The sequence below is a fragment of the Nelusetta ayraudi genome, unplaced genomic scaffold, assembly GCF_046127955.1.
Source record: "Nelusetta ayraudi isolate G7.1 ecotype Tasmania unplaced genomic scaffold, CSIRO-AGI_Nayr_v1 ptg000011l, whole genome shotgun sequence".
Lineage (NCBI taxonomy): Eukaryota > Metazoa > Chordata > Actinopteri > Tetraodontiformes > Monacanthidae > Nelusetta > Nelusetta ayraudi.
Genome location: NW_027466061.1, coordinates 1,252,817 through 1,271,939, shown reverse-complemented (window position 1 = coordinate 1,271,939; position 19,123 = coordinate 1,252,817). Strand labels below are relative to the sequence as shown.

The 19,123-nt window shown below is 40.8% G+C and overlaps 2 protein-coding genes across 2 annotated transcripts; both read left to right on the top strand.

The window, feature by feature from the left end:
- Positions 1-1,388: 1,388 nt before the first annotated feature.
- LOC142884389 (collagenase 3-like) lies at positions 1,389-6,099 on the top strand. Its single transcript, XM_076019941.1, has 10 exons — positions 1,389-1,544; positions 1,707-1,954; positions 2,049-2,197; positions 3,313-3,441; positions 3,551-3,712; positions 3,820-3,949; positions 4,066-4,199; positions 4,302-4,461; positions 4,569-4,669; positions 5,497-6,099. Exons 1-10 carry the CDS (start codon positions 1,434-1,436, stop codon positions 5,604-5,606), a joined length of 1,434 nt encoding a protein of 477 aa, XP_075876056.1. The 5' UTR covers positions 1,389-1,433; the 3' UTR covers positions 5,607-6,099.
- Positions 6,100-11,533: 5,434 nt separating this feature from the next.
- On the top strand, positions 11,534-18,079 carry acat1 (acetyl-CoA acetyltransferase 1). Its single transcript, XM_076019917.1, has 12 exons — positions 11,534-11,655; positions 12,049-12,096; positions 12,228-12,345; positions 12,449-12,544; positions 13,467-13,567; positions 13,828-13,971; positions 14,215-14,365; positions 14,450-14,545; positions 14,855-14,968; positions 15,247-15,311; positions 17,434-17,591; positions 17,730-18,079. Exons 1-12 carry the CDS (start codon positions 11,611-11,613, stop codon positions 17,848-17,850), a joined length of 1,257 nt encoding a protein of 418 aa, XP_075876032.1. The 5' UTR covers positions 11,534-11,610; the 3' UTR covers positions 17,851-18,079.
- The last annotated feature ends 1,044 nt before the right edge of the window (positions 18,080-19,123 follow it).

Here is a 19,123-nt window from a genome sequence, read left to right as displayed (position 1 = left end):
GGAGGTACAGGAAAAAGGTCTTATAAATCGGATTAAATCGATTGACTATTCCCGGGGAGCACAGAGCTTGTGCCCTTCATGGGACTGTTTACCTGGGAAACAAACACTGACATCATCTCGCACACTATATAAGACAACTGATACATAGAGACAAACACGCACTCCTCCATTGGCACTGAACGTTAGTCAGGAACACAGGGCCAACTAAATCTTCGAGGCATGGACAGACCATTACAATCAGAAATATAAAGACTATAAAAAATAAATTACAACTACATTACAAGTATCTCTGCAGTGGCTCCTGCAATTCAAACACCCTGGTCAGTGACCATCCCTTGGACAGCCATCTGACCTCTGCGTGCAAGAGGAGGCATTTGTGCTCCGTGTCTATTTCCTCGCAGCGCTACTCAAATTAATAGCTTTAGTTCAGAACCTGTGCTTTTCCAGCCACGTCAGGTACACCATTTAAAAATTATTCATTGAAACTTTAATTGAATTCAACTCCTCATTCTTTTAACTGATACCTACAGAATTTCTTCAACCTTGTAGTTTGTTTGTGAGTAGGGTTGTACTACATGGTGAGTAAACTGTAGAATTCCAAAATACTTCATTGGTCATGACATGATACAGCTTGTCTGTGCGTGCGCAAGTTGCTAGTCAGTGTCTTATTTGGTGCAACAGTGGCCTAAGGGTTTCAGGAGACATTGTCCATGAGGCCAGATGCATATAGGCTGCTTACCTAAAAATGTAAAGAGACAGCGGAAGAAGTACAAAAGCCCAACTGTGCTTAGAAGACAAAACTTTGGATAGGTTGATGATTGTCTGATGATCATTCTTGTATATAGGACTGAGCATTTTTGCTCCTTTCCTGTCAAACCACCTATTCCCATTGTTGATTTAAACCATATATTACAGTTTGCAATGGCGAATCAACAGAAATCAATAATGTGTATAAAGTATGTAAACAATGTTGAACATGAAACATTTTGTGGAACCTGAAATCGTATGCGAGATAAACTTGTTTGGACAAAGAGCCCCTTGTTTTTCTTCTCATTAAAGGCTGTTTGAATATAGAAGGTGAATTAGTTAATGGTAGCACTTGGCTCAAATATTTTAATTAAAATGTACTATTCATTTGAAATAATTGAGACCAAATGGACAATGTTGAGTCTGAAGGTAGATGTTATCTATTCTGTCGTTATAATTAGTTTTTTTTCTGTTGGCCTTCTCTGAACCAACGTCATGATAATTTTGGATTTTTTTCTGTTGGCGTTGCTGAATCAACGTCAGTCCTCACCTGTCGTCCATATATGGACTGTTGTTTGTATCTGACCCAGGTAGCTGTACCGGCCCGCCCCTCGGCACATCCGCTGCGCTGTGTATATAAACTTTCACTTCAACACAGAGACACAACTCGTCCCAAACAAGAAAGCATGAAGTCTGGTTTACTGAGCGTCATACTGAGCTTGGCAGTTACAGCCTACTGTGTGCCATTAGTCCCAACAGTGGCAGAGGTAACTGTGCAGGATGAATATTTTGCAGAGGTGCGTACTGTTTCCTTTATCTTCGCATGCATATTGCCTCAACATTTTTGAAATGCATAATCCTCAAGCAAAGGTTTTCTTCGACATGTTTTGAAAATGATGTCCTCACGCTAATGGACCAAATTTCTAGAAATTTAGCTCCACTGATTTGTCTTTTCATAGAGCTACTTGAAGAGTTTCTTCAACCTAACAGTGGAGAGGGGCAGAGGAACCAGGCGTGGAAGCAGCCTGTTGAGTAAGAAGCTGAGTGAGATGCAGAGATTCTTTGGTCTCCGGATCACTGGGACTCTAGATGACGACACCGTAAAGATGATGAAGAAGCCACGCTGTGGCGTTCCAGATGGGAAAGTTACTCGTTTCTCCACTTTTGGGAGTCACCTTAAGTGGGAAAAGAACAGCCTCAACTACAGGTAAATGATCTAAAGAGTCACAACATGTTAAACAACAAATGTCTCTAAATAATGTTCTTAAATATGTATATGTGTATAATTATCTATACTAAAGGATTGTGAACTACACACCCGACATGCCACAATCTGAGGTAGAGGATTCCATTGAGAAAGCTCTGCAAGTTTGGGCCAAATTCACTCCTCTGAGATTCACTAGAATCTACAGTGGCACTGCAGACATCATGATCTCCTTTGGACGTCAATGTAAGTTCCTTATCACTGAACGCATTACTGATGACTACTGATGACTCATAACTGATCATCACTCACCATACATTCCCATTCTCTCTTGAGCCAATGTCTGTACATGTATAATAAATGCAAAATGAGCATGCTTCTTAAACGAGCAACTTCTTAAAAGCATCATGCCTTAAAGCTTTATTAGATCATAATTTGAAGGGAATACATTACGATTTTGTATATTAAACATTGCTTGATTAATACAGATCTTATGTTAACAGAACAAAGACATGTGCTTCTGCTACCCATGTTATAGTCTTTGTAAAACATAAAAACAAACAGTAAGAAAAGGTAAAAACAAAAAAAAAAAAAAGGAATTGAAAAGTGACAAGCTGAAAAGACATAAAGTTAAGGTAAGCAAATAAAACTGAATCACATCTATAGAAAAAAATCATTAATGCTTGCAGTTATTCTGTAAAAAAACAAAACAAAACATACAGTATCTTACTGCACTAACCAAAGCATTATTGATTAGACTCCAATCAGAAAATAGATTTCTTTAGGTATTTATTTTTTTGGTTCTGTTGACCTCAGAGTTTTGAATCCAGTGCAGGACTTTACATCTCCTGCATGTCTCCCAGTCCAGGAGGTTCACTGATCCTGATCATTGGGTGATTGCAGCAAACCATTTTCCTTAATAGAAAGCAATAATCTGCTGGTTCCCCTTGTCCTTGCCAAGAACATTGCTCCAGATCTTCATTATCTCTTCACTGCCACAAGAAGTACATCTTGTTCCCGTCATCAAATCTGACCAGACAGATTTTGTTTGACTAAAGAAAATACCACAGAGAGCTTGCTGTCACCACTGCTATCGTACATAGCAATATGGTACATTTTTGACTGACGTTCATCCTTTAATGATTGACTTGAAAATACAGTTGTAGTGCAGTTGTCCGTCATCATAACTCAGACAATCCTTCTATTAGTGACCTGTTCTAGCTTGCTCCAGTCTGCAAGACAATCTGCAAGACAAGTTTGTAACCTTTGTTAATGCAGCTGTCAGGGGATCTATGCACAGGACATTACTTTGTTCAAATTTACAGTGTTCATGTAATGGTTCATCCATTCACTCCCACCAGCACATGGCGATTATTACCCATTTGATGGCCCTGGTAACACTCTGGCCCATGCTTTCGCCCCATCTTCTGGCATCGGAGGAGACGCCCATTTTGATGAAGATGAAACCTTCACTTTCCGCTCAAATTCTGGTATTTTACCTCATTCTCAGATTGAATGCCTTTGTTTTGGTATGATGACCAGGTGGAAAGGCTCTGCGAGCCTCTGATTGTCTTTATTGTTTGTTTGTTTTTGCTGTAGGATATGTGCTCTTCATGGTGGCTGCCCATGAGTTTGGCCACTCCCTGGGTTTGTCCCACTCTGATGACCCTGGTGCTCTCATGTACCCAGTGTACACATACAGAAACCCTGACACCTTCGTTTTGCCCAGAGATGACGTCAATGGTATCCAGTCTCTGTATGGTGAGTTCACAGTGACCGGATTGTTCTTGCACTCAGACACAATTTTTGTTACTGCTTTCCTACTAGTTTTGGCTTACTGCATCAAAACATGTTCTTCTAATCACCAGGTCCAAACCCTGATAAAGACCCCTTTGTAGTTGGGCCTGAGCCACCAACTACTCCTGATGCCTGCGATTCAACCATGGTTTTGGATGCGGTCACCACCCTAAGAGGAGAAATGATCTTTTTCAAGGACAGGTATTAAACATTCATGCACTAGTACGCACACAGACTTTGCAGTGTTTCATCGCATGCCGGCAATAATAATGTGTGGAGCCTGCTTATGCACAGTCTGTTTGTCCTCGTGTTCTCAGCTTCTTCTGGCGCAGCTACCCTCAGAGTTACTCACCTCAGCAGAGTCTCATAACAAACTTCTGGCCCACTGCCCCCACAAACATCAATGCTGCTTATGAAAACCCGCGGTCAGACAGAATCTTCTTATTCAAAGGTAGGCGCCCTCCATGTCTTAGTAATGACTTAACATTCCCCCTGTTTGATTAATTGATATCAGCAACAAACATTTTCATTTCATTGCTTGTCGTTTCTGTAGGTCGTAGAGTGTGGGCCTACAATGGTTATAGTCCAGTCCAGGGCTATCCCAAAAAACTCTCCAGTTTTGGTCTACCAAGAGGGGTAAAGAAAGTTGACGCAGCTCTCCATGATGTGAACTCTGGTAAAACTCTCTTCTTTGTGGGCAGATATTATTTCAGGTGAGTTAAATCACATTTTCTGTTTTTTGTTTTGTTTTTGTAATTCGAAGTTTCATATCTTTGGTCCTAACATAGATCCTGACTGATGCATTTTCTTTTGCATTCAGCTATGATGAAACTAGGAACACCATGGACCGGGGGTTCCCCAAGCAGGTGGATGAGACTTTTCCTGGTCTCAGCAAGGTGACTGCGGCTTTCCAGTACAGAAGTGAGTGCAACCAAGAAAATGTAATCTGCAAAAATATACATATGTATGCATAGGAAAGATCTGCCAACAAAAAACAGTAAATATACTTTTACGTTCATATCTGTATTTTCTAAAGATGCTACTTTCTCAAGTCATAGTGTTTTTGTTCAGAATTTAGAGCTGTTCAAAAACAGTTTCACCAGTGCAGATGCAAATCGAAACGTTTTAACAGTAACAGAGTAAAAGTGTAACTACCTGCTTGTGTTTAATGTGTGGTTTTTGGAAAATATTAAGAATCAGAAATTTTTAATTGGAATGATGGGGAAAATATGGGAATTATGGGAATTTATGACAATTAACTGGAAATGTTTGGTCATTTAAACAAACGATAAACTACTATATTCAAAAAATGTTTGCTTTACCTCAAACCTACCTTCTCCACCTAAAATGTGGTGCTACCCGCTAAAGTTAGGTTAAGTAGCACAATGATAAGCTAGCCTTAGTCTAAATAGTCCAGACGGTGCCATTGATCTTGTTTGACACCTAATTTACCAGCTTACTATCTTTCTGTATAAATACATTTACAAATACAAGCTGACCAGTGATGGCATGATAATGTTATTTCATATGACAGGATATGAGCAGGAGAAAATATCAGACCTCGATATAAAATAAATGTATTCTATGCCCTTTGAACATGTCATTGAATTGATAACTTTCACTGTTTGCTGTCACAAGCTTCACTTTTTGAAACCAGATGACAAAAGCAGTGTCACTTTTCATTTATGCTGAGAATTTGTAAAATTATTTTGCTCAAACAGACAATGACACTAATCCCATGTCTGCAGGTTTTACCTACATCTACAGTGGACCCTACATGTATGAGTACAACCTGAGGACCAGCCGATTGTTCCGTGTGCTGAGAAACAGCTACTTCTTGCTCTGCACCAACTATTAGCACCAACTTCAAGCAATGATATCTTGGAAGCCATTGTCTATTGATGCTGCATACTAACAGTGAAATATGTGCATAATTACATACATAAGCCAGTGCTTAGTCATCTGTGTTGAAACATATTTATTGTCAAATATATAAAAAGCTACATTTAAAAAAATGTATACGATGGATTCTGCCGAATGAGTTCCATTTCTAGTTGTACAAAATAAAATGGATATTAAATGTTAAAGGCTTAAGAAATGTCAACAAAAAACCTTAGGTACGCGATTAAAAATATGTCATCTGCTTAAAACTCTATTACCTAAAAGCTAAAAAAAAAAAAAAAAAAAAATTCTTACTCTTGTAAAGAGTCACAGGACTATTTGCAAAAAATTAGCAAACACACAAAATATAGCCACATAACATCTACGATAACAGCATGTGGTCACAGAACACAATGCTGTGATTAAGCAAAAAATAGAATTTCTAAAATAAACATAACATCTAAAGAAAATGAATAATCAAGTAACAGGACTGACGAAATGAATGATCTATTCACTCACCCATTCAAAGAGCTGAAACAGCACATCACAAATATGTGCAAGTGTAAATGACAGAATTTACTTTTTGTCTTCCCATATCCTCAAGACTCAAATAAAGCAACTTCTTTTTTGAAAATGTGACTTAAGGAATGTTTCATTTTCTCCAGTAGGAGTAAGGTCTTGGGGTAACAGCTAAATTGTAATGGACTCTTTCAACAAAATATATGTCACACGATAATGCCAAAAAAAAAAAAAAAAAAAAAAGGTTTCTGAAGGATTTTAATGATTATAATTCACAGTTAAATGTAAAATTAGAGGCTGGGGACATTCTGTTTTTCTTTTCTTTTATATATCATGGTATGGCATTGGCTAGTGCTGTCGCCTCACAGCAAGAAGATGATGGGTTATATTCAGATTTCTGTGTGGAGTTTGCATGTTCTCCCTGTGTCTTCCCGGGTTCTCCTCAGGTTCTCCGGCTTCCTCCCACACTCCAAAAACATGCATGTGAGGAGAATTGGTAACTAAATTGACTGTAGGAGTGTGAGTGTGAATGGTTGTTTGTCTCTATGTGGCCCTGCAATGAACTGGTGACTTGTCCAGGGTGTCACCCTGCCTTGACACCTGGGATAGGTTCCAACAGACCACCTCTCTTCTCATATATATCCATTGCATGCGTATCTGAAGAGCAAGAACAATCATTTCTTGTGCTTCTAGATAATTATAGTATCTTAAAATATTAAAATCTCTCGATGACATGGCTTCACCTCCCTTGAACGGCAGCCCCTCTGTTACTGAAGCTGTGGGGGGGACGAGATAGCCGAAGAGTTCCAGGGAGAACTACGAGTGCTGAAGTCAAAAGAGAACAATATATGTGTTATGTATTATATATCAATAATATGAAAGATCCAAAGCTTGCACAGAACAATATTGTACGGATGTGGAATAATTACAATAAAAACACCACTTTGTCACATGTGTATTTCTATTTGTAAATCAATCCACTGGAAAGATTACTGGAGACACTATTAACATTAGAAATCAATATGAATGCTTACACAAGTCATCACAAGTGACCCCTCCAAAACAACTCAAAAAACATCAGGCCATCAATTATCTACTTGTTTATGAGGCCAATGTGATGATAGCCAATGGTTAATTTTTGTATCAAGTTCATGCAGGCCCAACTCTTTACATAACTTCACTTTGCACCATGTTATTATTGCTCTGATCTCAATTCTAACACGGCCTGTTCAGACACCGGCAGGAGCGTTTTACTGCCCCATCATGCATCTTGATCTTCTTCTCAACTGCAAACTGAACATTCAAACTGACACTCTTGGGGAAGAAGAAGTTGTGGTCTATTTCTCACCATAAGAACACAGATGATAAAGCGTCCGGTGTAATTGCCTCGTAGACACTGCCATTGTGATAGCAGGTCTATTTTTGGGCCTGGTCTTAGAGCTTCACCCAGCCAAGAAGAAAATCCTTTTTTGATTTTGTTAAATATGGTATTTTGCTGGTGTAGTTTTACTAAATGTGTCAGCACTTTTTTGTTAAAACAATGAACCCACCTATTTTTGTTTTGTTTGTTTGAAGAAGAGTTGTTGCATTAAAACCATGATTAACAATACAATGTTGGTAATGCTTTACTGAAATACACACTGTGCAGTAGGTGAATGATTTTCACTCAGATTTTGGCAGAACATTGTTCAATTGTTATTGTTCAAAGAGAAATACTTGGCACGGCAAACGTTTAAACCACCACATAACTTTAACATTTGACATTTTGGAATTCAACATTTGCATGTTTGAAAAGTTTATTACTTGGAACAAGCTAGAAGACTTCTGCCTTTTTGTTGTCTTAACATGTAAATACCACCCAACTGGGGGGGAAGGAATGGTAATTGCAGCTATTGTAAATAACAATGTAGGAGGAAAGACGCCACCTGAGGTCACAGGATAACAATGAATACTTGATGATAACAACATTCCCTGACTGATTCTTATTGATACTTGAATTGGCATCACTGTGGCTTGCATTTAGAGTTGCCACGCGTCCCGTTTTTCCCAGAATTGTTCTCTTTTTTCACCACCTGTCCCGGGAAAAATAAAATCTCTCCCGGTACACAATTTGTCCCGTTTTTTAGGGAAAATTACAAAAACTCATTTGATTTCCGTCTGTGGTCTAGATAGGGTTGCCACCCCTCCCGTATTTTAAGATTGTCCCATATTTGGCAACTAAAAAACCTGTCCCATAATGAACTGATACGGGATGCACTTCACTTTTTTCACTTTTCACATTTGTCCCGTATATTTCGAGGACACCCCCCCCTCGTCGGCAGACTTGAGAGACTACCCCCCCCCCCCCCCCCAACCCCACAAATGTCCCGGATTTCAAACTCTAGGAGGTGGCAGCCCTACTAGCATTTCTTTATGCAGCTCTCTAGATTCCATCAGGGATATTAATGAAACAATGCCCAAGGTGACGAGGAGAAGAGAAACAAGTCCAAACAGAGGAGAAAAGTTCATAAAAATCCCTGAATACAATGCTACATGCATCTCGTTTCTTTCCAGCATGAAGCAGTAGTACGGGATTTTACCAGGACACCATGGGAGACGTAGGGAAATTGCTTAAAATGATAGCTTGGATTGCAGGAAATGTTTTTGATGAAAGATGAACTGAACGTGTTTATTTTGGAGGGAAATAACAGGCACTGAATATCACTGCCAAAAACATTTAAAGAGTGAGATGATGGTGAACCTTATCGTGTGGCGTTAAGCTTTGCTTGTTCCATATTCAGTTTTGAAAAAAACATGGGTCCATATAAAAATGTTCACTGTTGGAGGAGGAGGGTTTTTTTTGTTTGTTTATTTTTTGTTTATTTTTTGTTTTGTTTGTTTTCAAAAACTATCAATGTTGGCCTGCAAGTTTTTTTTACGTCTTAGGTTGGTCCCACTGCATTTTGCGTTTGACGTCCATACGAGAGACGGACTACTCAGTACGGTTGTAGTGAACGACATCCTTTTTGATGTGCGAAGGCCACCGTAGTTTATTGGGAAAGTTGGGAGGGAGGGTGTAAGCCAGGGGTGTCCAAACTTTTTTCACTGAGGGTCACTGTAATGGAAAAGTATTCTTGTGTTATTCTGTATCTTGGTTTATATTGTATGATCACTAGTAGCATGTGTAATCTATTAGAATCATAGTAGTCAGATGGCCATCATGTGGTGGCCACATGTGTATTGATCATATGTAGGGCTCGTGGCGCACAGGCGCTCATGACTATAGTTACCATATAGAAGTCTTCTGCTATCTGCTAACATATACGCATCGTATTCACTTTGTTTTATGGCCTGCCACTCATGTGCTCATCCTCTAGGGCCTTGTCATTCTATGAGGTCCTTTGTCCCCGAATCTCATGATTCCCCTGTACAGGATATGAGCCGTGAAATCGGTCCACTAATCGTATAGTCGTTGTTTTGTTTCTCTCTGTTCTCCTCCTCTTCTTTCTTTATCTTATCCCCTCCCGGTCCACTGTATAAGAGACCTTCTTCCTCCTTCCCTCTTTGCACTTGCACTCGCATTCATTTGAGCTGTTGCACTTGTTGCTTCTGTTCTGTTGGTTGTACTGCGTTTGTGCCTTGGAGCTCCGATCCCTTTTATTTTCTGTTCATTAAATGACTTATTCTCCCAGTATTCCTGCATTGGCATCTTCGCTCTTTTCCACAACAGCCACATACATAAAAACATAGGAGGGGCTGGGCCACTTACTAGAACTTAGGTATATAGCCTTAACTTTAGTGTTTTAAAGTTAGAAAAATCAATTAAAAGTGGTCAAATATGTTATACTGTTGAATATAATTAAAGACAAAACTGCCTTCATCACAGCTTTCCATAAATGGATCTTTATTGATTTATTCAGAAAAAGCTTTGGTAGCTCATTCTCAGAACAGCAGCCTCAGATTTCTTCTTAGACATAAGATTTACAGTACAGAGAAAAAACAATAAAGGGAAAATGGGACGGGTAAATTTCAAGCTTGTTATTTAAGTTATTAGGCTTAGCAACACAGCTATTAACGTTCGTTTGAAACGGTTGTCAACATTAACAGACTGAACTGGACTTAACAACAGGAGCGCTGCATTATTCTGGTGAGTGTCAGCTGCGCTGGGCGTGTAAACCGGGCCATCCAGCTGCGGTGCTGATCCACGCCACTCGGGTCAAAAATCCGGACAAATGTCACTTGATCAAGGAGGAAATCTGCATCAGATGAGATCAGCTGACTTTGCGTGTGCAGTGTGCACTCTGTGTTAACAAGAAAAACGCATCTAAGAAAGTGGTGCGCAAAAGCAGGGTAGTGACAGAATTGATGCGCATTATTGATATTTGTTGCATGCTTATTAACACACGGGTACTGTGGAATATATTTCTTACTCACCTAAAGTGGGAACGGCATTGCACTCAGTGGGAGCAGCTCCCCCTGGTGGTAAAACTAAGAAGTGCAATACACTCAGGCAAAAGTTGTGCGCCATATTCTATTCTATTTATAAAATTCCTTGCGGGCCAATTAAAAATGGACTGCGGGCCGCAGTTTGGCCGTAGTTTGGACACCCCTAGTGTAAGCGAATGCGTGCTGCAGTTCAAACTTTGACCACTTGATGGCACTGTTTACTTGTAAACCATTTTTGAAGAACTATTTCCTAATTAAACATACTGGACCTTTAAACATTCATTCATTCATTTTCTATACCCGCTTCTTCCTCAGATCAGGGTCACGGGGGTCCGCTGGAGCCTATCCCAGCTGTCTTAGGGCGAAGGCAGGGTGACACCCTGGACAAGTCGCCAGTTCATTGCACGGCCACATGGAAACCAACAACCATTTGCACTCACATGCACACCTACGGACAATTTAGAATGTTCAATTGACCTCACATGCATGTTTTTGGAGTGTGGAAGGAAGCCGGAGAACCTGGAGAGAACCCACGCAGACACAGGGAGAACATGCAAAGTCCACACAGAAAGGTCCCAGGCCCGGAATCGAACCCACGACCTTCTTGCCACCGTGTCGCCCGACCTTTAAACATTCTTAATATAAATGTGAAGAAAATTTTAAAAACTAAATGCATAACAACATGGTTGTGAATGTGTGTGTGTTTGTTTTGTTTTTTTAAGCTTATTATATCTATCTATCTATCTATCTATCTATCTGTCTGTCTGTCTGTCTGTCTGTCTGTCTACATCGTAAATAAACCACATTATGAGGTCAGTGCTCATTAGGAGCTTTTAAATATTGGTTCAAACTGTGTCCTCCAAGCACCAAAAAGAATCCTCCTTCGAGCTCAAGCGAAACTACAACAACCACAACCCACGCTGGACGATGACGTCAGACCATACGCCCCTCACAACCATTGGTTAAAAGGCTCCCCCGTCACTTACACGCTGAAGGTGAGGCCAATACCTCAGAGTTGTCGCTGCTTCTAAAATAAAATGTCACCTACCGGAATAATGCACGCCCGAATGTGCCAGCGACTGGTGAGTCACGTCGTGCAAAAAGAAGCCGATGCGTTCAGTTGACGCGTTAAATTAGCAGCCGCGACTACGTGTTGTTGGTACTAACGCAACGCACCGGGGCTAACTGCACCGAGCAGCTAAGCTAAGATTGATGTAAGTGGACTCCCACTGTGTGCAGCGCCCTTGATCTCATCCAGGATTCCATGTCGACATCGCTGACCTGACCTCCCCTTCGCCCCCTTTCATATGCGACGTTTAGCACTAAAATGCCCTGTAGCCAAGACTCGCTTGCCACATATGGCGCCGCTCGAGCGATTCACCAACGCACCGTTGTCACAGTTAACGCGCAGTGTGACACCGACGAATCGAACGTCGTCACATCTTGACCGCTGCTCGATGTTTCCCCCTATGTAGGCTCACAAGTATCTGTCAAGAAGCTACACAACTCGCCCGTCTCTCAATGTAAGTAACTTGCTGGAAATGAAAAAAAGAAAAAGAAAAAGAAACCTCCCGTCAGTATTTTCGTTAGTTTGAAAGTTTGCGCTGTATATTAAAGTTTTCTTCTTTCTTTTTTTCTCCCCCCCCCCCCGCAGGAAGTCGTTATTGTCAGCGCAGTCCGCACGCCATTGGGCTCGTTCAAAGGCAGCCTGGCCGCAGTCCCGGCCACCAAGCTGGGGTCCATTGCCATCAAGGGGGCCATAGAAAAAGCAGGTATGTAAAGAGCCTTTGAATGCGACAACAAATTAAAGCAAAAAAAAAAAAAAAAAAATCGTTTCAGTTTGACATGATGTGCCAAACATTTCTGGTGCTGAAGGAATCAGTCCCGAGGAGGTGAAGGAAGTCTACATGGGCAATGTCCTCCAAGCAGGAGAAGGACAGGCCCCCACAAGACAAGCCTTGCTTGGAGCAGGTATTGCATCCAGTCTCTTATCTCCTCTATCACCTGCGCCGACCTTCAGAAACCAGCGGCACAACCAGAAATAATAATAATAAACATACGCGGATCAAGCGGGACTGGTCCCTCCCCGGCTTAAAGACCCAGTCCAAACTGTTTACAGGGCGCAATCTGCTTTGTGTGAAGGGTTTAAGTGGCAGAAAACGATTCAAAATAGCAAAGTGTGCGTTCTTTTTCAATTATATGCAGGGCCACATGTATGGTAGCAGTTTTACTACAGCTGCACATTGGCTGGGAGTCTAAGCAAAATTAATATCCTTTGTTGTTTTTTTGTTACGTTTATTCCAACGTCACTGTAGTTATATAAAAAAGATATGGGGAATCCATAAAAAGTTTTCCATTGATGTGAACTTGGCAGAGTGACACCTGAGTCATCAGTTTTAAGTAAGGTCATTCTTCCAACATGCCAGATTGTAATTCACTTTTTTAAAGCTAAATGTTTAGGTCAGAGGTTAAACAGTAACAATAATTAATTCGTTCATCTTCTATACCCGCTTATTCCTATTCAGGGTCACGGGGGTCTGCTGGAGCCTCTCCCAGCTGTCTTAGGGTGAAGGCAGGGTGACACCCTGGACAAGTCACCAGTTCATCGTAGGGCCGCATAGAGACAGACAACCATTTGCACTCACATGCACACCTACGGACAATTTAGAATATTCAATTGACCGCACATGCATGTTTTTGGAGTGTGGGAGGAAGCCGGAGAACCCACGGACACAGGGAGAACATGCAAAGTCCACAGCCCAGGCCCGGAATCGAACCCACAACCTTCTTGCTGTGAGGTGGCAGCGCTAACCACTGCGCCACCGTGTCGCCCCAGTAACAACAATAATAATATATTAAAAATATCATTGTGTTTCTGTGATTGTTCCTTCAGGCTTGACTCTTGGCACTCCAGCAACAACCATTAACAAAGTCTGTGCCTCTGGGATGAAGTCCATCATGATGGCAGCTCAGAGTCTCATGTGTGGACATCAGGTAACCCTGGCTCTGAAAAACACTGCAAACCTTCTGCCCACAGTGTCGACTGAAATAGTTTATGCAGGTAACTACTGTAGTCTCAAGACTGACGCTGACGTTCCTGCTTCAGCTATTAGACTTTACAAATATATGAATTCCCTGTAGCAGTCTACCAAGAGAACCTTGTAGCAGTACGGAGATTTGTTTAGGCAGAAATTGAGTGTGGGACAACTAGTGGGTAGTGGATGACATGGCTGCCTGTGTTGTTTGATGTCCAGGATGTGATGGTGGCTGGTGGCATGGAGAGCATGTCCAATGTCCCCTATGTGATGACCAGAGACACCCCAGCGTACGGTGGAGTGAAGATGGAGGATCTCATCGTTAAGGACGGACTCACCGACGTCTACAACAAGTTCCACATGGTAACAATGAAACCTGTTGATCAGGCTATGCTGTTTGTAGGAACTTTCTCAAAACAAGTTTAAGCATTTTAGACACTGGCTTTTAGGTAAACAAAGGTACTGACTTGCATTGTTTATTTATTGATTTAATTTTGTACGTTTGAAGAAAAGTTTTTTGCTTTTTGCCACCATCTGAAGCAACTGTGTCATTTTCTGCCTTTCTGGCTACACTCTGATTTTCCCTTGGTTTTCTGCTCTTGACAGGGAAACTGTGCAGAGAATACAGCCAAGACCTCCAACATCACAAGAGAAGAGCAGGACGCCTACGCCATCGGCTCATACAGCCGCAGCAAAGCGGCGTACGAGTCTGGAGTTTTGGCCAAAGAGATTGTGCCAGTCAGCATACCACAAAGAGGTACAGCAAGGTGCAGTGGGACTGCTGGCAAAAAAAAATCCAAATGTAAAAGAGCCACTTTCTAACGCGAGGGTGTTTTGCCAGGCAAACCTGACCGCGTCGTGTCCGAGGATGAAGAGTGGAGGCGAGTCGACTTTGCCAAAGTTCCCAAACTGAAGGCGGTGTTTCAGAAGGAGAACGGTAATGACACTGGATCTTTAGTCCGACTAAGAGATCATATGTTTTATATTACGAGGTGCTAAAATACCTAACTAGCTTGGCAGTCAGTGCTGGCGTCTCGTTAGCACTGAGCCTGGATTCTTTAGTAGCTCAAAATACTGGATAGCACAGAAAGTCGTGAAACCTATGGAATGTTCTCAATATTTATTTGTTTCTTTCTTTCTTGGCGTGCACAAGGTTTGGGGCTAACCAGCTGGGGACACGGTGTGAAATAAGACCAAGCTATTGTACTTTGTCGAATGACCCGTGTCCTATATCCCCCTCCCTCAGGCACCGTGACAGCAGCCAATGCTAGCACGCTCAACGATGGAGCCGCTGCACTCGTGCTAATGACGGCGGACGCCGCAAAGAGACTCAACGTCACTCCACTGGCCAGAATCGTCTGTAAGCTTCCAAAGACGCCTCAGCGCACTTGTTTCAAAGTGACATGATACATTGCAATTTCTGAATTTTCTATTTTCCTCTATGTTAACTGAAAACACTCTCATGAGGTCGCCGGTAATTCTCCACATTATCTAGTAGTATAATAACTGATATCCTGAATGTTGGTTACATTGTACTGCCGCTTCTTCAGTATGTATTTATTTATTTATGGAAGCCGCTCACCACAAGTTCTGCTTTATGTTAAACGACCTGATTGATATGTTGCGTTTTTCTCACAGCTTTTGCCGATGCTGCTGTGGCACCCATCGATTTCCCCATCGCTCCTGCCTACGCCGTGCCAAAGGTGAGTATGTGCGTGTAAAAAGTTGAGGCGACTAAAGGTTGTTTGTCACTGATCCAGGTGTCTGTAAATGTTTTAGAGAATAGACCAAAATAAAAAATGGTGATAAAAAAGAATGACTACTGTTTGACCCCTGGTAGAAACGTCTCGCTACTGACGTTGAAATGATGATGGCACAGCAGGAGGAGCTAAAAGAGATGAGGAAGAACAAAACATATTAACCCTTTAAGCGCCATCATTTTTTCAAGAAAATATTCTATTTTAATAAAGATTTCAAATGGCTGTGACTTGAAATTGGTTAGAGATAAAGCCGTACTGTAATTGAGAAAAATCTTCAGTCGAGGCGAAGCATGTGCTGCTTGGTGACTGTCGTGGCGCATCGACTCGCTCCTCTCAGGCTCTAACGGGACGACTGAACATCATCGTCAGAGTGCGAATATTCCTCTTCGTTATCAGAGTCAGCCATTACTTGACAAAGTACTTCATCAATGAACAAACCTCTCGGCGATGTATTCTCGGCAAAATTCGCTGTCTATCTCTCTGCTCCCACTACAACCACTTCCTCGTCTCCTCGACTGAGGCGTTCTCTCTCTTTATACTCCGAAATCTGAATATAAACACCCCCACAAATGCTGCTCAGATTGAAGCCACAGGTGTCTGCCATCTCCTGGTGTAAAGTGGAAACTACTTGTAGCACCATATTTGCCGCTATGGCCTGTTTAATTCAACAATGACGTTTGTCGCAGGGGTTAAAAATAGAATGTATGTATGTATGTATGTATGTATGTATGAGATGCAGTTCTGACAGCACAGAGGATTAGCATTTGCATTAGCGTATTTGTTTTTTTTCTTTAAAATATTTAGTATATTAAAATATATAGTTTATTGGCATTGTCATTTATTTTTCAGGAAATGTATTTGCTATGTGTAAACTGAACACAAGATGGCGCTGGGAGGCAACGTACTTTGGAGAGTCAGAAGCTGCAATTATTGTTGGCTACAATTTTACTTTGTTGGAACTTGGAACTGTTTAACTTATTTAAACTGTTGAAACTTCAAAAATGACTATATATTGTCACAGGTTGACAGCTGTAATATACACATACAGTAATGTAAGGAAGCAAAAGTAGGCTGAACACAAACTATCCTTAGACTTGCTTGGATGTACGGACAGTTGCTTAGCGAGTTTAATGGAAATTAAAAAGACTTAGTAGAAGTAGAAGTATTTCAGTTATTTTTATGAAATTTTGTTTTAAAAAATGTATGTACAAAGTGAAACAAATAAATAGTCAATTCCTCTAAATTCCTCCAAAATTAAGTCGGCTCACTAGGCTTTGCTGAAAAGTCAGAAATTAATCAAACACAACATTCAAATACTAAAAAAAAGAAAATGTTCAGGAATTTGACATCTTAATCAAAAGTAATAATGAACTGCTTTACTATATTTTTACCTCTTTTTTGTAAAACAATGTGTGACAATTTATGAACAAACAAATATTTTTCAGCATTTCAAAAATCACTTCAGTTAAGTCCTGCATATCTGTGTATTACAGAAACATAAGAAATTAATTTGTTAATTGATTACATTTCACTTTTGACTTCATTTTGGGCAGCTGTGTCAAACTTTACATTGGATGGTTGCTAAGTTTGTTTGTTTTTTTAATGCACTGTACAAATGGAGACGCAACATTCTGACCACGTTCTCGTGGGGTCAGCATCCCTGTTGGAAAGATGCTTTGTAAACTTAATATGGAACACAGTTTAATGTCCTGAAATTAAAAGGTTTTGTGATCTTCCACCAATTTCATTTATTTATGTAGCTGAATGTAAAAGGCTGCTGAATTTATCAGGATGGCAAAAAAAGACAGAATGTCTTTGGTGTGAGTTGAAGCAATGAAATGTGAAAAGCTTTGTCTTGCTGAAGGAGCAAGCTGCCCAAAGATTTCAATATTTCAATGGGCCATTTAAAGCTCCATTTTCTTCTTTTTGTTTGTTTTGTTTTTTATCCTCTTCTGTGCAGGTGCACTTTAAAGCAAATTCAATTAAACTGCACTCCATAAGTGTACTGCGTTCTGATTGTGAACAGCTCCAGCGTGTACAGTCAGTGTGTGTGTTGTCCTGCCAGGCTCTGGAGGCAGCAGGCCTGAAGAAGGAAGACATCGCCATGTGGGAGATCAACGAGGCCTTCAGCGTGGTTGTGCTGGCCAACATTAAGATGTTGGACATCGACCCCTCAAAAGTCAACGTTAATGGTGGAGCTGTGTCCCTGGGACACCCCATCGGGTGAGATACAGCAACTTCAAAAGATAATAACACTGCTATAACCTCGCTGTTGATTCTCTGAGGGGAAGATAATGTGGCAAAACGTGGCGTGTCAGACCTCGCAGACTTTGTTGTGAGTTGTCCCTTCTCCCCCGTCAGGATGTCTGGGGCCAGAATCGTGGGTCACATGGTGCACAACTTGAAGTCGGGCCAGTACGGACTGGCGGGCATCTGCAACGGAGGCGGTGGAGCTTCGTCTATTGTGATCCAGAAGCTGTAGGAGGTCGTTCCCATGGATCAGAGTCCGCCTGTGGGACGACTCTTGCTCACCCGTCAACTTCCTTTTACCGTAAACGACGCAAGCGTGACAACTTTAATGCCGAGGCCTTCCCCAAACAGCAGGAGTAGGCGTCCACCCACATTGAAACACTCCTCTGTTTATTTAAATGTAGCAAAAGGGTTAATGTTGAACTTTGAAGTCAAATAAATAAAAGGTTTTTATGATGTGATTGTTGTTGTTTTGACTGATACTTGATTGTGCTGCGGCGCTGATGGAGACTAAATTTCAGAGTTAATTATAGCTCACCATCCATGCAGTCGGAGGTGAAGTGTCCGAGTTAAAATCACTGCCTTTCACAAACGTCACAATTTAAAGAATTAAGCTTCAATGAATCTGATCAAGATAATGAATTGGTTTTTAAAATAGAACCACCTAATATATGATGATAATACGCTAACATAAAAGTCTGATTTTTAAAAACTGTGCACAGAACCAGACCAATGAACAGTTGCATTAGAGTGGTAAATCAGGAAGGATCTTGAGGACAGTGTGGCTGCTTTTGTGTTTCTGAAGAAACATAGTTGCCACATAAATCAGGTTATCACGATCTAAGGCAGAAATCCCTCAGCAAGGAAATAAAATCTAAACCTCATAATGCCAACACTAAAACCTAAACTGTATCCTCCATTTCAAAATAAAAATGAATAAAATGAAACGTTTGTTTGATTTGTGCTGACATTTATATTTTTAAAAAAGTACATTTTATTCCAAGTTTTTTTGTTGCCCAACTGGAATCCTTCATCTTTATTTAGCCTTGATTTCAGAAGGACGTGCAAAGGCTGACTTCCTCCTTCCCTTTTCCTTCTAGTTAACAGTGAAACGTGAAGTTAAATATTGACGTCGTCCAAAAGTCCTTTGGCTTGCTGGTATTCTCAGCTGCCTGTTTGCGTAAACGTTACTTATTAAACGAAGCAGAAACTTCCGTCCAAGGGATCATATCCCAAAATGTCTTGTCATACTGATTAAATATTTTTATCCCGCAAGGCCCTGTTTGAAATATTTAACATTTTTGGTTCCGTGTTGGTTTAAGATTTCATTATTTTATATCAGTGATTCAAAAAGGAAAGGTATGCCTTTCAGCATCAGTTGCCGTTGATACTTACACCAAACATACATTTAAATAATGCGCTTTTCAAAAATATATTGCACAACTCTTGAAATAAAGAGGTTTATTAACGAGATGATGTAGGGGATTACATCAAATTCATTCCAT